Source organism: Osmia lignaria, chromosome 11, assembly GCF_051020975.1.
Source record: "Osmia lignaria lignaria isolate PbOS001 chromosome 11, iyOsmLign1, whole genome shotgun sequence".
Lineage (NCBI taxonomy): Eukaryota > Metazoa > Arthropoda > Insecta > Hymenoptera > Megachilidae > Osmia > Osmia lignaria.
In genome coordinates, this window is record NC_135042.1 from 8,604,583 (window position 1) to 8,626,545 (window position 21,963).

At 41.8% G+C, this 21,963-nt stretch overlaps 4 protein-coding genes across 4 annotated transcripts; all 4 read right to left on the minus strand.

Moving 5' to 3' along the window:
- Window positions 1-6,260: 6,260 nt before the first annotated feature.
- On the minus strand, window positions 6,261-8,874 carry Osi16 (DUF1676 domain-containing protein Osi16). The gene is made up of 2 exons (XM_034323433.2): window positions 7,622-8,874; window positions 6,261-7,539 (listed from the first exon to the last, which is right to left on the minus strand). Exons 1-2 carry the CDS (start codon window positions 8,130-8,132, stop codon window positions 7,160-7,162), a joined length of 891 nt encoding a protein of 296 aa, XP_034179324.2. The 5' UTR covers window positions 8,133-8,874; the 3' UTR covers window positions 6,261-7,159.
- A 3,474-nt stretch (window positions 8,875-12,348) lies between these two features.
- Window positions 12,349-14,735, minus strand: Osi15 (DUF1676 domain-containing protein Osi15). The gene is made up of 2 exons (XM_034323352.2): window positions 14,064-14,735; window positions 12,349-12,725 (listed from the first exon to the last, which is right to left on the minus strand). The coding sequence occupies exons 1-2, from the start codon at window positions 14,545-14,547 to the stop codon at window positions 12,391-12,393; spliced, it is 819 nt and encodes a 272-aa protein (XP_034179243.2). The 5' UTR covers window positions 14,548-14,735; the 3' UTR covers window positions 12,349-12,390.
- Window positions 14,736-15,712: 977 nt separating this feature from the next.
- On the minus strand, window positions 15,713-17,496 carry Osi14 (DUF1676 domain-containing protein Osi14). The gene is made up of 3 exons (XM_034323430.2): window positions 17,170-17,496; window positions 16,847-17,032; window positions 15,713-16,248 (listed from the first exon to the last, which is right to left on the minus strand). Exons 1-3 carry the CDS (start codon window positions 17,390-17,392, stop codon window positions 15,854-15,856), a joined length of 804 nt encoding a protein of 267 aa, XP_034179321.2. The 5' UTR covers window positions 17,393-17,496; the 3' UTR covers window positions 15,713-15,853.
- A 2,339-nt stretch (window positions 17,497-19,835) lies between these two features.
- Window positions 19,836-21,341, minus strand: Osi13 (Protein). The gene is made up of 2 exons (XM_034323431.2): window positions 20,678-21,341; window positions 19,836-20,197 (listed from the first exon to the last, which is right to left on the minus strand). Exons 1-2 carry the CDS (start codon window positions 20,865-20,867, stop codon window positions 19,866-19,868), a joined length of 522 nt encoding a protein of 173 aa, XP_034179322.1. The 5' UTR covers window positions 20,868-21,341; the 3' UTR covers window positions 19,836-19,865.
- Window positions 21,342-21,963: the final 622 nt, after the last annotated feature.

Sequence of the window (21,963 nt, forward strand, 5' to 3'; positions counted from 1 at the left end):
TTCAATTTAATGTTGCGTATGCATGATTATCGCGATTTTCAGTGTTTGAGGTTCAATTTAGTGTTGCGAACTTTAAATATCGCGTTTCTTTCTTGCATTGCTTTAAAATAGAATTTAACTTTTCAATGTTGATTGCTTTAAGATTTTTGAGAGTTTTGCTTTTTTTAATGTTAATTGCTTTAGTGTTGCGAGTAAAAGATTCACGGTTTGAGAATCCCCTTTTTTTGCATTTTAATTGCATGTCAGTTAAAGGTAGCGTTGCGAATGACATTAGCGCGATTGTTTCTCAGTGTTGCGACTTATAAATACGTGATTGCTTTGCATTAGTTTATAGAGTTCCCTGCTAATTAGTGTTGCGTTAATGAATTTTCGCGTTTTGCATTAGAGTTGCGATATATGATGAAATGCCTAAAAACGATCCGGTGGAGCTGCCATGATCCATAAGGCAGCTATGGACCAGCTGCCGTGATATAGCCTTGGATTGGCTGTACCCCTTTTTTAGATTAGTGTTGCGTCTTACAAAATTCGGTAGATTTGAGTAGTGTTGCGTTACAGTTCGCGTTTTGTCTTTTTTTCTTTTTTTCAGCTTAGCGTTGCGTATAATGGAGCAGCCTTCACGCGAATGCTTTTGTACATATTATATAATTAATGAAATTAGTGTTGCGAGTAAAAAATTCACGGTTTGAGAATCCCCCTTTTCTGCATTTTAATTGCATGTCTGTTAAAGATAGTGTTGCGAATGATATTAGCGCGATTGTTTCCCAGTGTTGCGACTTATAAATACGCGATTGTTTTGCATTAGTTTATAGAGTTCCCTGCTAATTAGTGTTGCGGTAATGAATATTCACGTTTTGCATTAGAGTTGCGATATAGAATGAAATGCCCCAAAACGACCCAGTGGAGTTGCCATGGTCCATAATGGAACTATGGACCAGCTGCCGTGGTACAGCCTTGGATTGGCTGTACCCCTTTTTTAGATTAGTGTTGCGTCTTACAAAATTCGGTAGATTTGAATAGTGTTGCGTTACAGTTCGCGTTTTGTCTTTTTTTCTTTTTTTCAGCTTAGCGTTGCGCATAATGAAGCAGCCTTCACGCGTACGCTTTTGTACATATTATATAATTAATGAAATTAGTGTTGCGAATGAATTCGCGATTGTTATTAGATTTTTTACTTTTTTGCATTTATTAAATTAGTGGAAGTAACTATGACTCACATTCGGTGGGAATCCATTGCTAGTCAAGGATTCCGCGGCCTAAGACCGTGAACACCATCTCTGGGAGATATACCCATGCATTACTAGGCCTTTGCAGGCGCAGTTTTAGAATACGGAACATATGAAAATATGTTACCATATTCTAAACTGCAGTCCTTTTGTCTATACTATGGGCGTCCGTCAATCTGACACCGTTGGATGCAACGTGTTGGACGGGCGGGTAGCGCTCTTAGCGAAGGGGTGCACTCTGTCCTGGCGTTACGACGTCCAGGCGGGGTGGGTGGTATGTAGCGTCTGGCGTAAGTCTAGGGGGCGTGAGACCCTTCGTTGCCAGCCGATGTTTTGTCATAGTTCAGAATGTTTGCAATTTTAAAATTAGTGTTGCGTGTGATTTCGGTTTGTTTTATAGGGTTTGCTTAGGGATTGCTCTTATGGGCAGTCAAACGTTTCTTTTCAGGTTCCTCTGTACCCTTCCTCCCACTGCCACGCCCCCATTCTTTTTTCTTCCCTTTTTTAAATTGGAAATACTGTTAAATAATATATGAATTTAATGTTTTCAAGATATTATTAGATACGATAAAGTTTTAAAATGAACTTTATTCAAAGTTTTATTTAGAATGGAAATTCATTTTATTTTTTTATGATTGGTGATAAATTATTTCAAGGAATATTTGTTCATTTGAAATTGCTTATTTAATTTTAATTGTACTTTGTTTAACCAAAAGTAGTTGTTCAGTTTTAATTTTTGATCGCGATATTTCGTTTCAAGCTTACGGAAAAGCTAATTAAATTACTTTTATAAATTTTCAAATTCTTTCAAAAGCAAAGTCCACTCGCGATTTTCTTTTCAGTTTTTCCATTTACAATAAATTTGCATTGAAAGGTGTATTGAATAATATAATGCAATAAAATCAAGTGGAGTCATGGTTTGATGTATATTGTAGTAAAAGACAGTTGTTTCAATCAAAATATTGTGTACTATTTGTCGCGAAATGAACAAATATTAAATACAGTAAAATGAAATAATTAATATCCTTTACTCAAATCACTGAACTTAAATATATATTTTTCTAAATCTTTTTCTCTTTATTTTGGTACTGAAGTTTGCTTTTAATTCATGTTTCGCATCAAATTGATTTAGAGTTATTAACAACCACTCTGAATTTTGTAAAATTTTATTATTACTGATGCATCTTCTTTCCAGCTATTAATTGTTTTTGTCTTTATCTGGATTCAATTAATCAGTTTTTGTTACAGAGAAACATCTTTATAGGAAGTATGAAGTTAAGGTATTCAATTTAGTAACGTGATGTGAAAATTATTTAAAATTGAACCTAATCCTTTTTAGTTTGTTTCGGGAAATATTCTGGTAAGAATCATTGAACCAACAAATTTATTACAGGTATTTGCTTTTATCCCTTGAAATTTTTATATAGGCAGGTTGTAAGTCTATGGTTATGGCAATGTAAATTTTATTTATTTTTTTTTTTGAATTATGTTTAATTCTTTTTAGATTCAGGAAGTATTGTGGTAAGGACAACCAAATCAACAAATTGGTTAGGTAGGACAATTATATCTTAAGGACCTTAAAGTTAAGTAATTGAATAAGTATATAATTAAGTTTAAACACTGCAGTATGTAATTAGGAAATTTTAGATTTAAGCGAATTTTTGTCATTATACGAGCGCTCGTATTCTTATCGTTAGTATTTACATGTAAAACAAATATGTAATTGCATATTTCTAATTACAGATTTGTAATCAAAATGAAAAAATTGTAAGGTAGGATTAAGAAAGAAAAATATAAGTAGGCAAGTAGTGAATAGAGATAATGCTCTTTTTGTTGTTCGTTTGCACAACAGTCGAAACGTTTTGCAAATGTGCATCAAGAGGATGATGTTAATGAATAAAAATTTGCATAAATGGAGGGTGGATGGGATGAGGTAGGGCGGGTCTCCACCCGCAGCAACCTCCCCGTGGTGAGACCTGGGCAATCGTTATTATTTGATGGATTATTAATAATTGCATCATTATTTCAATGGTGCGCTTATTAATTATGCAGCAAATAATACGAGCGAATTGGCTGCGAAATTTATGCTTTTTCTTCTATTTAATCGCTGTTATATTTTTTCAGGAACTATGCCTTTGAGATTCTGAAGTGTTCTACATTGCAAATACAATTTTACGGAAAGAAAATGATTAATAATGAATGCATGGTTAGTATTGTTTAATTATGTTCTTATACATATAGCTATCGTAGCATACATGTGTCATTTAGGTGTATGCGAAAGGTGACGTACTATAGCATGTCGTTAGTTGGATGCAATAACTGAGGTGGCGCTTAAATCAGTTTCTGTTCGGCCTAATTTTCGATGAAACGTTGACTGTTTTACCGACGCAGAATTCCGAGTTCGACCTTGTAATATGATTGGTGTCTCATGTACCTTTTCTGTGAACACCAGCAGGGAACTCACCTGTCGGTGACTACTGTAGTTTCTCGCCGATGGTAATACTCACCTGTGAACAGCCTTAGCGAATTGCTCGAGAGATCGCACCTCTGTTCGATTCTTAATTTTAAATTAAATATTATTATCTAAATTGCAAGAGCTATAAATTTTACGAAATATTATGAAAGGTAATGTTAGGGAAAGTGAAACAAAAAAATTAATTCATTTTTATTTCATTTACCAAAATTTATTTTCAACTGTTACATTAAAAATCGTAGTTTCCTAAAGCTATTCTTGAATTCCACGCATAAAAGGATCATTATCAAAATTCTCGTTGCTCTCCTTCGTGCCTCTCCTCAAATTCGACGGGAGGACCTCTTCTGTGGCCTGCCACTCGTTGCCATAAATTGGTCCTGCCATGTTCGTGTCATAGTTGTTCGCTATGTAGTTTATCGAGCCAACATGATTATCGCTGTTCACATAATCGATTGGCCTGACCACGTGCACCTTCGAATCCACGTTTTGATAGGGGTCCGTGTCGATGGCATAATTATCAGAGCCCGTACGTAACAGGGGCTCCATGTCGCTGCTGTTCCCCATGTTGTTGTTGTTATTGATCAAATATTGATACCTCTGCGGTTCGTCGTAATCGCTGGAGTTCCAGCTGGAGTAGGTGTAATTAGAATTAACCGAAGGGAACTTGTAATCCGTATTGGAAATAGGATGTTCCGCTTTGAACGATGCGTTCGTTGAATCGATGCTGTGATTTGTTTGATCGTAATTGGTGGTTATAAATCGTCTTCCAAAGCTGCGACCCCAACCTCCACCACCACCACCACCACCTCCTCCATAACCACCGCCACCGGATGGTGGACCATAGCCACTGGATGGCGGAGGACCATAGGAATTGTCTGAAGGTCCACAGCAGCCTCCACCACCACCTCCTCCACCACCGCCACTTGCTTTCGTTAACAGAACGACTTCTTTGTATTGACCTGTAAAAGTAATATTGATGATGAATATTGATGATGAACTTTAGGGTTGTTTAATTAGGACATTACCTCCTCCTCCTCCTCCTCCACCACCACCATGGCCCCCACCTCCTCCACCTTTCATGAATTTCTGCATCAACATCGCCATCGATATCATTAGGGACATGCCGGCCATCATCATACCCTTCATCGTTGCCACACCTGTTGTATACAAAATCATTTAATTTTTGTTTGTATTTGTTTAAATCACTCTACATGATAAGGAGATAAGATTATACCCATCAGTTTCATTTTGAGCATCATTAGTCCTGCCATCATCATCATCTTGCATTTACCACCCTTCCCGCCTTTTCCTCCACCACCACCTCCTTTGCCTCGTCCTGTGACAAATAGAATTCTCATTAGAAAATACTTTGATATGTATTCCTGGGATACGAACCTTCAGATACCCCGGTTTCATCGAACATAATATCAATCTGATTTTTCTCCCGATGGCCATTCCATCTTGGTAGTGTAATTCTCAGAGCAAACGTGTCGAAGAAGTCATTCACACTGCGTTCGATAGTGTCATTGACATCGTTGCTAGATCTACGAACGTTAACTCTCGTTTTCACTAGCTTGATCCGTTGACCCATTAAATAAATCTCGTTCAATTCCCTTATGGATTCTAAAAATCGACCGAGACGTTTTCTCGCGCAAACGAGCGAAAGATTGATGATACAGTGGCCTATGTCCTTCGTTGGAAATTCCGGGAAACCATCGTCCTTCGAAGAATCGTTCCTCCACGATGGCACAACTCTGATATCCACTCTGAGGCCATTCTTCCGGAAGTCAAATATTTGTCGACCAGAGCTGATGAAAGAATTTTATAAATGAAAAAAAATGATACAACACTTCGCCTACGGTAATTAACACAGTGTCAAATGGAATTAAATTAACAAAATTCACGGTACTATTGGCGAGCTGCAGTTCTAACGATCCCATAAGGATCCACGTCCACCTGATCCTTGGTAATAATTCCATCGTTCGCCTGACTGTGGACGATTAACAGAAGCACAAATACGACGAACATCGGTTCACGCACTAGAGAAAAATCCTAGAGATCAATATCGGTCGACACGCGATCATCGACGAGGAGACAGACTTCCTGGTACCAGCTGCCAAAGACTGACTTCCGCTAATCCGTAATCGTTTATATACAACGAGATTTATGTCATCCGTTGGATTTTTCCAGCGCCTTGTCACGATTGCCATTTGTCGTTGGCCTGGTAAATAACTTAATAACAATCCTGACGCCCATTTCGTTCCTGCGGTGGTTGGAGACACTCCCTCGCAATGCGACACCGAAACAGGATGCGGTGTTTCGTGATTTCAGGGACGATTTGTGTTGCAAAAATCATAGAACTTCGGCGGCGAAGCGTGGTCGCAGTACCTACTTCCATTCTTGATAGTATCGAAGTGATAACACATGAATTACTTGTTTGATAAGCTGCACCTGCTCCACGACTACCACGTGTTCCTGTTCGATCAGAGAATGTTGAGGAAATCTAACACACGGCGTTGTGAAGGGGACGACCTTGTTTCATATCAGTCTAATTGAACGACATGTTCATTTTGCAATTACTGTCTGACATATATAATTTTCTTCACCATACCGAGGCGAAGAGTAGCCTTCACCTTGCTTCAATAGACCGAGTCTGCTATTTTCTTTTCTGCAACTGCATTCACGTGTGAATAAGAAAATGGAATCATAGAAAGAAGGTTCTTTCAAAATCAAGCTAGAATTAACATTTTTACCACCTTATCATTATTTTTTCAAATACGATTCTATCGATCGACTCTGTTTAAATTTGAATGGAGATATAAAATTATAAAGGTCGTAGATTTCACGAAGCTAATGATCGTTAAATTGTTAACCCTCAAACGGTGGAGGCGGGTCAATATTGACCAAGACCTATGAAACGCATAGAACGCTATTTGAAGCTGCTAAAATTGAAACATGCAAAGCTCAAGTACTCGATGGGACGAATAGGTTGTACCGAAGTTTTTTAAAAACATAGTTTATTAAAACTTTACAATGCAATTAAATACATATAAATAACAATAGAAATCATGTACATGATTCAAGGATGATCCTTGTGCAACGACGATCAGCTGGAAGTCGTAACTGGGAGAGGGAAGAGAGGATTATGCTTGGCAATAATAAATACCTACGAATCTATGAGCATAACTATAACGGTGATCAAAGGGGGGAGGATGAAATGAGACCAGGTAAGACGACAGAAGTGACAGACCAACAGCACGAGTAATAAGAAAGCGAAACGAAATTACAGTAGGAGAGAGAGAGAGAGAGGATGTTGAAGAGAGGAGGTAGATAAAGATCAAAGAAGGAATCGTGAAGTGTGAAGGAAAAGGAAATCGGAAACAAGGTGTAATTCGGTGAGGTAGAGACGTGCTACTAGATGTCTGCTGGTACCAGCGGTGAGCAGCTGGTGCCTCTCGATGAATTAATTTTGCCGAAGCGATCGGCGGTCCCTCGCGTTTCCGTACTTCAATACAGCTTGGTGAACGGAATCGTGAATGGAATCCAAGGATCTACCGTATCCCGAATGGCCGTAACCGTGACCGTGATGTTCTTCGGAGCTGTGCGTGTGAGAGCTCGAGTACACTGGTTTGCTGACGATCTCGTAGGTGGTCTTCTTCTCGCCGCCGCTTGTCAAACTCTTTAATCCAACGATAGCTGACAACATAAGAGCCATCAGACCGGTCATCAAGGCTTTCCCGGCTAGCAGAGCAAGAGCACCAAATCCTACAGCACCTAGGGTGCCCTTCATCATCAACAATCCAGCCATCAGTCCACCGTTGCCACCCTTATCCTTCTTCCGTCCTGTGGAACGATCAATTATAGTGAAACGCATAGTAATTTTTCGAATGGATAGTTAATCGCTTGATTAGACTATTTCTCTTACCAGTTCCGACGCTTTGTCCTCCACCCAAACCGAGTTGAGCCAGCGTCTCCTCGTTGAAGTTCCTAGCAGCCTCGAAGGTCCTCGGGTCGAACAGTTTAATGGATATCGAGTGACTGTTCAGATAACTGCCGACTTTATGAACCAAATAAGCGTCCAGCCTCTTTTCCACGTCGTTGGGGAAATCTCGGGCCAAATTGGCGACCACCTCGGACGCTGGCACGTTGGCCGTGTCATTTTCCTTGATCACGGACACCCCAGGTAAAATGCTGATGTCCTCTTGCTCGGACAACCTGTCCAGGAAGGATACCACGTCTAACTTGAGGCAAGTGGCACTGTAGGACTTGCCGCAGTCTTTGCTCAAAGTGGAGGCCAAACTTTCCGGCGACTCCTCGACCATCTGTTTCGAGGTACGTCTCTCGATCTCGCCGGTGACGCATCCGACGATCAGCAAAAGTGGAAGCACCAGAGCCTGTTGATGGAATAATTGAGCGAGTACCGCGAATCCCTTCATCGTGATGTTATATGCGAGCCTATTGGATCCGGACGCGAAGAGCTGGTCTTGATCCTGCTGGACGTCCGGCAGCTACGGCACAACGCGGAACAAAGTTGCTCGCGAAGACGATTGGACCTCGTTGAAGCTGACGGACGAGACGCGTACCGTGCACTGGACATACCCTCGGATAGTTGCAGTATATATAGAGCGAGTCATCGGGTAGTCCTTTTTCCTTTTTGCCTTTCGGCCGTTCCATACATTCTCCGTAGTTCGAGAGCAACACGCCGTCGACGTGCTCTCTTCTTTCGCGGCCTAGCAAGAGGAGGCGAGGGGTCCTTTCGCGGCCCGGCCGCCACCGCCTCCACCGCCACTGGCTCGCACCAGGCGAGAGGGAGCGTCAAATAGAGCGGAGAATTCGAATCTCTGTCGAATTTGCGGGGAAAAAAGGATATCCGGAGAGACGTCCTAATGAGAGCGAAGCCAGCTCAAAGGTGGGTGGTATCAGACGCACAGGTCCACTCAATTCGCTTCTACGCGACTTTCTTCCATATTCATTCCGTTTGCTCCACAAACATTTAAATAGCCAAAATTTTTCTGCTCTGTTGAAAGATGAATGTTATCGTTAACTGATCAACTATCTCATGAAATAGCTAAGAAGATAATTATTACGCTGTTGCGTATCAAATAACTGATTTTCAAATGTAAGAAGTTTGACGGGATTTCATGAGATATATGAAGTATACTGAAATAATCACAGTTCGATGAGGGGTTGTCAATCGTTTCGATAGCGACCGATAGTCGACCCAGCCGGAACCACTTTCCATCTCGACGACGAAATCGAGGAGGTCGGTGACCGTCGATCGGACAAAATCGAACCTGAACATCCGGCCGAGGAAATTGTTCACGGACGTTTCAGAAAATCGTTTAAACAAGGAGGAGAAGGACGTATTATTTCCCTCGACTGAGCGAAACGAGACGGAGGCCTACTTTGAATTAGCCCAGTTCGCAGTCGGGAGATCGGATTTTCGCGCTCCACGCTCGAACGACGACGCTTCAGACGGATCTGACGGCGAGAAAGTGCGCAAGCAATTTTCACGGACGCCTCTCGCGAGCCGCGTCTAACGCTTTGGAAATCGCGCGAGTAACTTGCTTTATCGCCTGATCAATCGTTTAATGAATTTTATCAGCGTTAACAGTTGCATCGCATGATGCATATCTGATCCACTTTGCCACGCTCGAGAAAGTATTTCGTGTGTTCGCGCAAATCGATGGCCTTCTTCTATCGACTCTCTAATTCGACTTCCTTCGCGCCGCGTCGATTCAAATTGAAATATCAACTTATCATTTTGTTCAATGAAACGATCTAGGTATTTAGATCTCCTTGTTACCTCATTTTTGTCCACGAATCCGCGCGCACATTAACGCACTCGCATTACAGGAATTCTAGACTGCGCATTCCTTTGAAATTACATTTAATACTCGCGTCAAAGGAGCATGTATAGTTTCGAGTGCAATAAACGCGCAGCGTGAACGTCGCTTAAGGCAAGGCGGTATTTCACGCGGTCAAAACGATGCGCTCGCATGCTCGGCCGTCGAGTTTGGTCGGAAAAGAGCCGGTTAGCCTTCTTCTACGAGCATCTATTTCGCTACTTGTTACTACCTTTTACCGTAACGCCTTCCTTTCGTTAATAATCGAGCGATCTCCAGCCGGGTGTTCCTGTTTCGCGAAACGATCCGGCACAGAATCGGCCACTCGTTCGAATTCCACGATTCCACGCGCTGAATCGTCATCGAATTAAAACTTTTTCCTCGCGAATCATTTCAATTAAATTTCGAGTTTCGTAGAATAGATACTGGAAGGGGATCCTCTTTGTTCTATCCACGAGGAGATCGCTCGTTTTTATTATTGAAAATGATAGAAAGTATGGTATTAGTCTGGTTACGGTTTGCAGAAACGATAGACTCGGTTTTCATCGATCTATTCAGGACCGCCTTTCCAATCGCCATCGAGACGATCGATTGCGCACCAATTGTACCGCAAGTGAAACGTGAATGGGCGCTCCTCACGTTCCTCATAACTGTGCCTCGTATACTGTTACTATCCTTCTGGTATATTTGATACGCAACTCGATGGGCATAAACCATAAGAAGACCTTCAACCAGAACACCCCCACGAATTATCCAAAATTTCAAAGCTACAGAAAAATGCAAATGGGAAACTTGAATGCTACTCTTTTCATTCATTTTCGCAGGCTACTTCTAATCTTATTGCGGCAATAAAAGAGTAAATCATGGTTCTCTATGGGAAATCGAAAGCGTCGCGTACATGCAGCAACACTTGCAGAGGCGTGTTAATTCTATGTTGACGTTTCTTCAATAAATTCGTCGGCTGCAAATCAATCTGGGTTAAAAGCAAGAAAAATAAGTAAACACGTCTTAGTCATCCATTCAATGATTGAGTTTGATTTTACAAGACTATCCCTGTCTGTCTGGCAATTGGGTCAGTTCGTGTTCCAAGTTGTTCGCTTTTTTACACCTCGACTCGCGATTTTTCTTCTGATTCGTCAATGGTATTACACATTCGAAACGGTGAACGTAATTGAAGGTATTTAGCCTATTTTCTCTCGAAAATTTAGACAAATCTTCGAGAAAGTTGACGCGAGAGTTTCTTGAACATTACTCGATGATTCTCAAAGAAAACCTTTCTCCTCAAAGAAAAATCTCATAATAGTCATTAATTTTCTTCTATAAGAAATTTTAGTCCTTCTAGTACCATGAATCTCATGAAACAGTTCATTGTCATCGAATATTTACATTTTGACAGCTTGCGTTAAGAGAAATTCATTTTGCAAATTTAATCAGCAGCACGACTTTGTAGCTGTTACAGATGCCGCGTATCCAGGTGTTTATAAACGCATTTAAGAACAGTTCCGTGCAAATGTGTTCGCGTTATCGATGCGTGGGTCCGGTGAAACGCGAAAAAAAAAAACCAGAGTGCTTCGACAACAACCGATCCCGATTGCTGGCCGAGTGGCTGCGTAGACCTCGTTAATTCGAGAACGAGCATCCGTTATGCGCTCAAAATGCATCCTGCGCGTTCATACTTTCGCATTTCCTTTTGCAGGGTCAATCCGGAGCGCTCCAGAATGTTGCAAGAACCCCTAAGTAGTATAAATCATCTTCTTGTCGAAAGCTTTTGTTAAATCATCGTAAAGGAGCTTGTGAAAATTTGAAAACCTTAGAACACTCGTGTCAGTACATTGCAATCTTTTTACTGACTCAAGTGCACTTCGATTTAGAAAGAAACGACGTCTAAAGAGATAAAAATAGAATAAAGATCTATTTGAAGAACACTAAACAGTATCCCAAAGAAAAATACAAAATATTTAATAAATCTACCCTGTGTCAAAAAATGAAGCTCCGAATCTACTTAGAATCCTTTCAAAGTTCCTGATTCGTTTTGAAATATCTGAAAAGAAATGCCTAATCTCGATCAAATCATCTTACTCGAGAGATCCTCAAGTACGGTCTGATCTCATCAAGCGTTCTTCAGCTCGAGTTCCATGCGACTCTTGTCGGTGCTGTCCTCTCGATCGTCTCGTATATACCCGAGGACTCTGCCCTCTCCATGATTGAATCACAACCGATACCGTTGCTCGACGTCTCGCAGCTTCGAGAAGGGGTAGGAAACAGGTGGGAGTCCACGTGGAGGCAGTGACCCACTAACCTTGATCCTGAAGATCCATTGGGTGGGAAAGATGATCGGCCAATCGGCTGCGAGACCAGTTCACCCACCTTTCTCGTCACAGTGACCCCGATTCCTTCCTCTTCCTACTCTCCCACCTGTTCTCTCCCTACCTGAGCGGACGTGCATTCTCTTCGGCATCGCCTTTTATTTAGGTCGTTTGCCTTCTCCTCCGGCTAACCTGCTTACCTACCCGTGATTATAGACTTCGAATTATTTATTTCATTATTTTCGACACCGAATCTGCCAGGAACGATCCACGGAAAAGAAAGTGTTCGATCGACGAACGATTGATTTCAGCGCAGAAATTCAAATACAAATCTAAAATTTTACTTCGGTAAAAATGAGGCAATCCTTTTTTGCCAATTGAATACTTACGATTGGAAGGTTCAAATGAAAAAAAAAAATCGAGATCGTAGGAAAAGGAAAGGCGATGTCTTTATTCAATAGCTCGAGCGTAAAAAAGATGACAATAAATAAAATGAGGGGATGAGGTGGCGAATGGTGACGAAGGTATGTTTGATCAGAGGATTAAGGGATGTCTTGGAAGGGATATTGTTCGGGAGCGAATTCCGGTGCCCAACCCCTGTAGGGTTGATTCACTTCCTCCTGCGATCTGTGCCAGTGTTCGTGATGAATGTCGGGCTTGGCAACCCCGTAAGTGACTCTGGCTGGATACGGGGGCGGTGATGTCAACAGAGCTTTCAAAGCCACCGCTCCAGAGAGAAGAAGGGACAGGAGCCCTGCGCCGAGACCCTTGATTCCTATTAAACCGATCAGAGTGATGACGATGGGCAGAACGATCATGGCCTTCAGTTTCAGGGCCAACAGGAGCGGCAGCATGATTTTCTTCAATTTAGTTCGCGCTGCAATGAAAGAGAAATAGTGTCGAATGAAAAATTCTGATCAGTTCGATGGTGATTGATTATGATTGTAATTATGATAAGTAATTTTGTGTCCATTTTCGGCGGATCTTTCAATGGATCGAGTGAAATTCGTCAGAATGATTGGCTCCGATGCTTGGAGGGGGTTTCTAGGAGCCTCTAATGACCACTTATCGGTGAGTATCTACTTTCTTCGACATGTGGCACTCTCGTTCAAGGTCCTCGGTGGTCGTGCAACCGTCCCAGAAACCCGGAATCCCAACGACGGCCCACTTTGTCCCGATCCCTACCACGACGATCGGTGTTTTCGCGGATGCGTCGCAAGTGGGACGCGTCTTCTCGGCTTTCTACGCTCGGCTCCGCTACCTTTCCGTCTCGCCTCTCTTCCACATCGCTCTACCACGTCTTCTTCGTCGCTCATCTCGATTCGGGTAGAACGAGAAAAAATCTGGCGGAAGTTGAAGGAAAAGAGGGCAAGGAAAAGAGGAACGAGGTGCCAGATCGTTGGCGAAGCCAATCGAAAACCCCGTCACCGGAAGTCCTACATTTTGGCCAATCGTTTCTCGAGCTCGTGGCTTACTTTCGTGGTATTGGAGGGACTTTAGAAAGGCGAGGTACTATAAGTTCGCGCCCGTCGACCGATCTATTCAAACCGATCCGGCGTCGAAGATCAAGACGTCTTCTCTTGTTCGCGAGATAAACGATCTTGTGGAATTCGTTCTTTGAAGAACGGATAGAATGTTGCTCTTTTGTAGGTTTCAGGTGAAAAGCGACGGGAGAAATGTTTCAGCGTAGAAAGTTCCTTCGAGCTTTTCTTTTAAATATATTGCTATTTTTTCTTTCAGTAGATTCTATTGGAAGAGAAAGGGATTTTGTCTGTGTTCTTCTTCCTATTGTTTTAATGTTACACAGTGGAATTTTAATGATTTTAAAAGATCCCTTTCTCTTTTAATTTATCTATGTATTTAGAATAATGTACCAGTTTTCCCTTTCTGTTTCAATGTTGAAACAATGGAAACCATAAAGACAAATCATAGATAAAAAGATAGAAAGCTTCGTATCTATCATACATTATAACAAAAGTAATAATTGAAGTACTTCTATCTTTAATCTTAAATTTTCTTAATGAAACTCTAATCAAATTCAAGAATTCTATTCAAATATTACGTAATAAGCATCTCCATAAATCTCATTCTAAAAAGATTAACACGTCAATTATCATTGGCATCACCTGTAGCTATTATTATAAACTGAATAGAGAAGAAAGGGAAAGGAAATTCTAAATAACAAAGATTTCATTTTCTCCAGAAATAATCTCACCTTCGGAAGCTCCCTTGGTCAGTCCTCTGAGTTCAACCCCCATGTCTTTCTGTCCTAGGGCACGGCCAAACATGTCAGCCGAAGTGCCATCGTTAGGTAAATGCAGTTGAATTCTTCTGCTCCTGAAAAACTGTTCGATTCTGCTCACTAGAGGATCCTGGCTGGATCTGGCAGTTTCAACTTCCTCATCGACGTGCATCTTCTCCAGGGTAATCATGTCCCCATAGATCTTAATGGTGTCCATTCGATTCAGATTATCCATCGCTCTGGACAGTTTGTTCTCCATTTGTTCCAGGGCTGTGGCGTCCTCTGCGACGACGAACGCCAGCAGATTCAACGTTAATGCGATCAGCAACTTCGCGTTCATCGTGATGGTGTTCAATCGATATCGCGAGGCAGAAACAAAGATTTTGACTGTTCGCCCCGGGGCAATTTTTCTTTTATACGTCGAATGGTGATCGATGGTGGGGCCAGTTTGAACCATTTGGCAAGCGACGTGCAAGCATCGTGGTGTCAAGAATTTTAATTTCGTCTCTTGCCGATCGCTGCACACCACAGCCCCGTCTCGTGACGTGCCGTCTGCCTAATAGAAACTAATTTTCCTTTTACACGAGATCACTTTCGAACGATCCTCATTTGCTATTTCTTAGATTTTCTACGGCTAGTTTGAGAATGCACAGGGGGTGAGAATTAATCAACGTTCTTTATGATTCGTTTATTAACCCGTTCACTGGGATTGCAACTGCTTCATTCTTTAGTTTAAGTTATCATTTGCTCCCTTGCGAAATATTTTCTACGAATACCACTCGGAATTTTCAGACGATCGCCATGACAATTAAACTGTCAAAAATAATATAATATATAGCTTGTACGACGACAAAGATGAGTTTGAAAGGCAAATTGAAGGCTTTTGAAACGGTCCTGGACAATGAGACGAGTTTCCAAGTTTCTCGTGTACATCATATTCAGAGGACGGTTTTGTTAATAAGTTTCTGGTGAAAATTAGATTTCCGTGTCCGTTCGTGTGACACGGAACGGCATGCAAAACCGGCGTGTCCCGAATGTTGTGGGTCGGAAACAAGAGAAACGGAACGCGCGACGAGCAGGACAAAGACGCACGAATAAGGTGGAAGGAAAAGAAAGGGAAGGAGAACGCGAGAAAAGAGGGTACAATGGCGGTGGGAGTGCAAACGAAGCGTAGGTATGTCCGCATCCGAACGGAATCGCATATGAGCCAGACCGATTGTCGTCGATCCGCGCCGCGATAAAACATGTCGATATTTTACGTTCCTTCAAACTAATCACGTATTTACCGAGCGTTTTCTATGCACCTTCACGCCTCGGCCAGCCCGAACGCGCATAAATAATCTCAGCGAAGTAGAAATCGTGCTTTCGACTCGCTGTCGATCGAAACGTAGGACTAAACTCATCTCCAATAGAAAATGGATAATTACTATCGCTCTATAATTTATAATAATAATTGAAAGTTAGAAGAAGCAATCTTTACTTTCAATCTTATCTTAATTGCAATGCACAGATTTACTAATTAGATCATGAATTTGACGAAATAATAATATTAAGTGTGATATGTTTGCAATGATTGTGTCAAAAGGTTCGTTTTGGACATAAATAATTTATTAATCCACAAAATCATCGAATAATTTACGTGATCGATTAGCAATAAATATTAATCTAACAGTCGAGAGGGAGACTGGCGATCATCACGAAATGCACCAGACTCGAATGATACATTCATTCTTTTTCGTTCATCAGGGAAAAACAGAGTGGCATTAATTGGCCTCGTTGGTGGCGATGGGTGCCTGGGCAGAGTACGCCATCGAATGGGCATCTACTTTTCGATTCTGAACGTCGAAACTCCTCTGGTAGTATCCTTGAGGTTGAACATTGGTTGCTGCACCAGCTGACCAACCTTGGTTGCCATTGTCCAACCATGCGGTTGGTTGAGTATTCTTGCTGAAGAAGTTGCCGACTCCGGAACTGCTGCCGCTACCGAACAACCTCTGGAAGGCGAGAACACCGGCCAAAAGGAGAGCGATTTTGCCGACGAACAAGGCCTTCAAGACTAGTAGACCTAAACTTCCAAGGACCAAGGGTACAAGGGCGAATAACTTTATAGCTGCTGCTGCGATCAGAGGCAGGGCCATTTTCTTGATCTTGGCACGGCCTAAAAATTATACAAATTATTTGAAATGCTTGTCACAAAATTAAAATAGTCAACACTTTCAGATACTTGGAATTAGAATTTATGGGAGCTCGGCTTTTACATCTCGAAATCGAGGAGCCTAATAAAACCTGGAATTTGGGACAACACTGTATAAATTCTATATCCGAAATGAATTCCCTCGGTAGCTCAGAGAATTCGGAAACTAGGAACCGAGTAAAAAGTCCGAAATCTAAATCTATCAAGGCGATAAATTCTTAGCAAATATGCATACATAAAAGCAACTATCCGAAAGCATATATGCGTCTCTGTTAGAGGCCGAATCTTAAATACCGCTAATGAATGAGCATAAAGCAGAAGATGAACGAGTGTCTTCCCGAAGTAGAGGTACAATTTCAGAAAGAAAGCGAATCGGTGTTGAACGAGGAACGAGTTTATCCGGAACAGGTTGTTGCGGTGAGTATAGATATCATGAAGGTGAAAGGCTTGGTGAACAGATTATTCGTTCATACCGGTGACGCGTCGGGACATCATCGCGACAAGGGTGGGAAGGATTGCGTAATAGGCGAGGCTTCTATCATAGCTGAAGATAGAAAGTTACCTTCGTTGAGAGCCCGAGAAATTGATCCCTCTTCGGGCATGCTCAGCTTCAGGCTGTGAGACTTCAAGAAGGACATTGCCGATTCGTACAGCATACTAGCCAACTTGATGGCCCTGTCGGACGTGTCTCTAGGTAGCTCGTTCATGATGTCGACCTCTGTTTTCAGGTCCTTTCCATTGCGTTCCACTGAAATTGAAGCTTCGTTTATTTATTTGTCAGGCAATAGCACAGCCATCGTGTTTGGTCCTCGAATTTCCAAAGATGAAGAGAAGAATAAAATCAAGGACTCGAATATTATGAACACCGAAGGGTTTTCAACTCACACGGCGTTTCCCGGACAAACTTCACACCATCGAGGATCTCGATGTCGCTCGACCTGGCCGCTTTGTCCAGGGTGCCGATGGTCTTCACGAAGACACAGCTGAACAACGCGTTCTCTTGCTCCATGCAATCGAGATTCCTGTTCAGTTGCACGTTATCGGTGTCCGGCATGGGCACAGCCATCGCAGACGCGGCGATAAGTCCCAGAATCACCAACTTGTTCATCTTCGTTTATTAAAGTGTATCCACTTGCACTTGGTACCGCGAAACTACTACCGTTCGATGAGCACGTCCTTCGGAAAATTTTCGGAGCAAAGTGTGATCTGACCCTCCGTAGCTTCTATCTTTATAGGTGTGCACCAACAGGGACCCTCCCCAATATCCCCACTCTAACCGATGACGCGTGTGACGACGACAAACGGCCAACGCACACCCAGCCGTCATCGTTGGTACACGTCTGTTGTCCACCTCTTCGCGGAAGCAAACTTTCTTCGATAATTTTTTAAACAAACGTCCGAACGACTCTTTCGTCATTCGACTACGACTTGCCGGTAGGGCCCGGATTGGTCTAGGCGGTCCTTCGATATTCATTCACGGAGGTGTCGAAATTTGGGTCAGTAGGGGAGGTAGCACGCTTCGAATGATGAAATTTCGATGGTCCAACGATGCATTTTCAGTTTGATGCGTGAGAAACATTGAACTCGGAAACGGGGACAGATTTAATCAATCCCTGTAACATTAAAATGGTACTTTGATTTATTGAAGTCAAAGATCTTCCTCGAAATCCTAAGAATCCTGGTGCAAATAACTTTCATGGGATTCCATTGACTTCAGTAATTATCGAGTGTGTGTATATATGTATATTTCTTAAAATCTTCCATCGATCAAACCATTTTTATTTTCAAGTTCAATCAGGTGTGCTTTTAACAAACAGATAAATGCACTGTTCTAGTGATTGAAAATATTCCTCCTCCAAAAGTAGCTCGTCTCCCATAAGGAATTCAAACGGGACCTAGAATTTAATTCAACCTAATCTCCTTTGGTATTGAGAACACTGTTGTCCCTTAGAAATGTCTTTGAAGGAATAGGTGCATTCAGGTGTGTCCACGTGCACCTGAGCTGCTCACCTTGACCCAGAAACACGGTCAATTGTCGTTTGACGCTAAGGAATTACATCGTCGACGGGTTTTCTGATATAATACTCATCTAAACAGTTTCCCTTTTGTTTTGTTTCAATGCCTTGGTAATTATCGCAACGAAACCCTTCCTGAAACTCTTCTTAATTACTTGTTCTAACGAAAGAAACGTTAGACCAAATCCAAATAATCTGATCAAGTCGGCCGAAAATTAAGTCTCAAGGGATTAATCGAGTCAGCCATTTAAGAAAGTATGTCAGAGATCGAATGCCTATGGTTCGAATGCGATTAACCGAGTGGTAGCAAGTAGTATAACATACGAAAGGCGCGACTACCGTTCATTTTTCAATTTAGATTTACCGAATGATTGTAATTCGACGGGCAATCAAAAGTGGCCCAGGTAATGTCATTCGTGAACAATGTACAACAATGCGTCTCTGATCGGGGTCATTTTTGGAACGACGATCGGCTCGGAATGGCGACAGCCTTATTTCGCGAGAACCGCGCTATTGTCTCGGTCCCGAGGCTCTTTAAATATTTAACAGCCGCGCGAAACTTCGTCATCTCTGTGTTAACGGTATCCGTTTACAAAGCAATAAATTTTCGCGATTAATTTTCTAGGTTACGCCCGTGCTCGAAACGTCCACTTCCGATCGTGATACTTGAGAGAATCAGAGGGATGAAGAAGAAGAGACGGAGATCAAGAATGCTAATAGGAAGTATCGAACGGTGACATTTTTCAATGATTACTCACGTTGCTTTCGACGATGATTCAATTTCTATTGCGTATGAATTACTTTCCTTCGATCGCCGACTCTGTTATTTCGACTTTCCATTGACGGTCACGCGTAGGATATTTAAAGAAACTGACGATAAAAATTGTTTTCTTCGAAGACGTTAATTCTTCCTTTTTATTTTGGAAAAATATCAGAACGTATTGGAACTAGAAGGGTTTAGGTCGGTGACCTACTGAGACCGTTCTATTCAGCACTGGTCCATTCCACGCTTATCTTTATTATTTCTTGACTTACCTGGACTGCTGAAGCGTTTCTCCGAGCTGCTTTCTTTCTTCCGTGTTTTCTTTGACGTGTTCATGCTTTTGGAAATGTAAACGCAACGTTACGATCATTGCAGTGGAACACTTTTGTCAGTTCGACGATCAGTGTCAAATACTTTTGCAATAATGAAAGAAGTGTACCTTTAATTTAGCAAATATCGCAATTTTCTCTGTATTGTAGAAAAAAAAACATTTTTTTACATTTAAAATAATACGTTTTAGTACTTTCAGTAGTGAGTTAGAAAATGAGGGTGATCGAGTGGAAACACTTTCTACGGTCTGCTTCGTTTCTTGTTTGCTCGTGACTCTCGAGCCAGTCGTTTCGTGTAACAAAGCAATTAGCAGATTCCGCTGCTGTTAATTCGAGATGTGTTTTGCAAGAGCAAAGGAAATGAGAATTTACTTCGAGGTTCAAGTTTCTTCAAATAAAACAAGGTTCTGTTGGAAGGTATAGGAACTGGGGTATGAAATATACAATAGACTTTCAATTTTTAACAAGAATTTTTTACTTCCTTTTACGTCGTTCTCTGTAATATTTATAAGGCTCCGATTCGATAGCATCCTCCGTCATTTCGAAAAAATCCTGCCTTTTGTATTTATTCGCAGGCAAATTCACCACCTCGTAGCCACCCCCGGAATGACTTTGAGCCACCTTCTTCAATCCCACAATGGCTGCCAGAATCAGGCTCATCAGGCTGAGGACCACAGCTTTTCCGCTCAAAACCGCCAGGGTTTTCAACGCGATGGGTAGCAGGATAGATTTAATTAGCATAAATCCGACGATCAGGGGTATGAGGTACTTGTTCAGTTTATGCTTCTTTCTTCTTCGAGCTGCAAAATATATTTCTTTCATTTAAAAAATGACAAATCTTCATATTGAATTTTTCTATTCTATTTTTGTGGAGAAACAAAAGATGCAACGAGTAATTCGAGACATCAGAAGCAAAAAGAAAACGCTTCTTATTAGTCAGATTTACAAAATGGACAAGGTAATAGAGTTAACTGGAGTGGAAACAGCTCATGGCTTTTATGCCGACCATCCACGTGCCGTGAACGTATTATGATATGTATTACACGTTGCTAACGAGCCAGTGTAATTACACGGTTATTTAGCATCTCTTGATCGATGCACAACCGTGACATTCTTCGATCCGGACGACGATCGATGTGCAATTTTAATTGTTATTTATATGAAACAGAAGCTAACGGATAAAATAGACATCAAACTATGAAATATATTTCTTTGAATCCTCTTTTGATGTCCTAGACTCTTTATCGAATTTTATCTAATTATTTATCCAGAAGACTCGATTTAAATACCTTCGACAGAAAACCGTCCAACAGGAAGAACATTATCCACCACATTGGAAATCCCATCACCGACCCAGTCCACAGGATCTCCCTTGTCCTTCAACTGCAATTTCCATCGTTCCTGCATCATCGTAGGTTGCACGGTTTCCGCTGCAGTTAGAAGAGGCAAGACGAGCAACGGAAACAGCAACAGCATCCTCTTGTAGCATCTGATCGTTCACCAACGATACGATCAAAAAGAAAATTAATCCTTTTGATGAAGAATGAGAATATCCACTGTATCTCACGAAAGATTAAATATACATCACTTAAAATGAATAACTAAGCACTTGGCGATCATTAGATTGTCCGAGATTCGAGTTTGAAGAGGCTGAAACACCAGGGACCGGCCAGCTGGCAAATGAAATGTTAACTGACATTCGTCCTAGACCGGACCATTAGTTTATATAGGAGGAACGTGAAAAGCCAGAAGAAGGAGACCACCATCTAAGTTGGTACTGACGCGTGACGAAGGATTCGCCGTCCATTCCCGTCCACCACCGTCTCTATTCTCTCCGATCATTGGACGACGGTGTTCCTGGACGCAGGGGGGCCGATACGGACACCTGAATATTTTTATGGGTATTGTTCATCATCGTTGTTGACTACCGCTGTTCTTGTGGAAAGAACATGCCTGGTCTCGATAGTTGATCGAGGTTCGTTTCACAGCCGAATAATTCGTTGAACGAGTTCGCAGCTGAGCCGGATTATCAGACAGCGCGGCGGCCTGTTTACGGGAACGGAAACCGCGCAGAGGGTGGCAGAAGAAAACGGAAACGGAATCGCGTGGCATCGTCGAATAAAACGTCGGATAATCGTGAAAGATATCGATAATGATAATGAGTCGTTGCAGTTTTCATTGATTTCTAGAATAACTATTCTTAGCCAATATCACGAGTCTTAGAGAAATTCTAACAGAGATCAATTGTTTCCTTTCACGCCAGGAACAGTGTTTTCACGATTTCTTGGAAAAATCTTTTCCAAGCAACTCCGTGTCCCACGCCAATTAAACAATCAAGATCCTAACTGTTATTTTTCTGAAAAAAAGATAATAAATAAAGCGATGGTGTCGATGATACACCACGACACGCAACATTCGAGCATCGAGAGAAAGAACAAAAAGAGGACCGCAATGATAATAGTGATTCGGTCTAGCTAGGTTTTCGTCCTCTCCTCCTCTCTATTTTCCTTGATTCCCCCCCTCGTTGTTCATTGTCCCGTTTCTCGTGCAATTATTCGTGTCCCTGTGTACG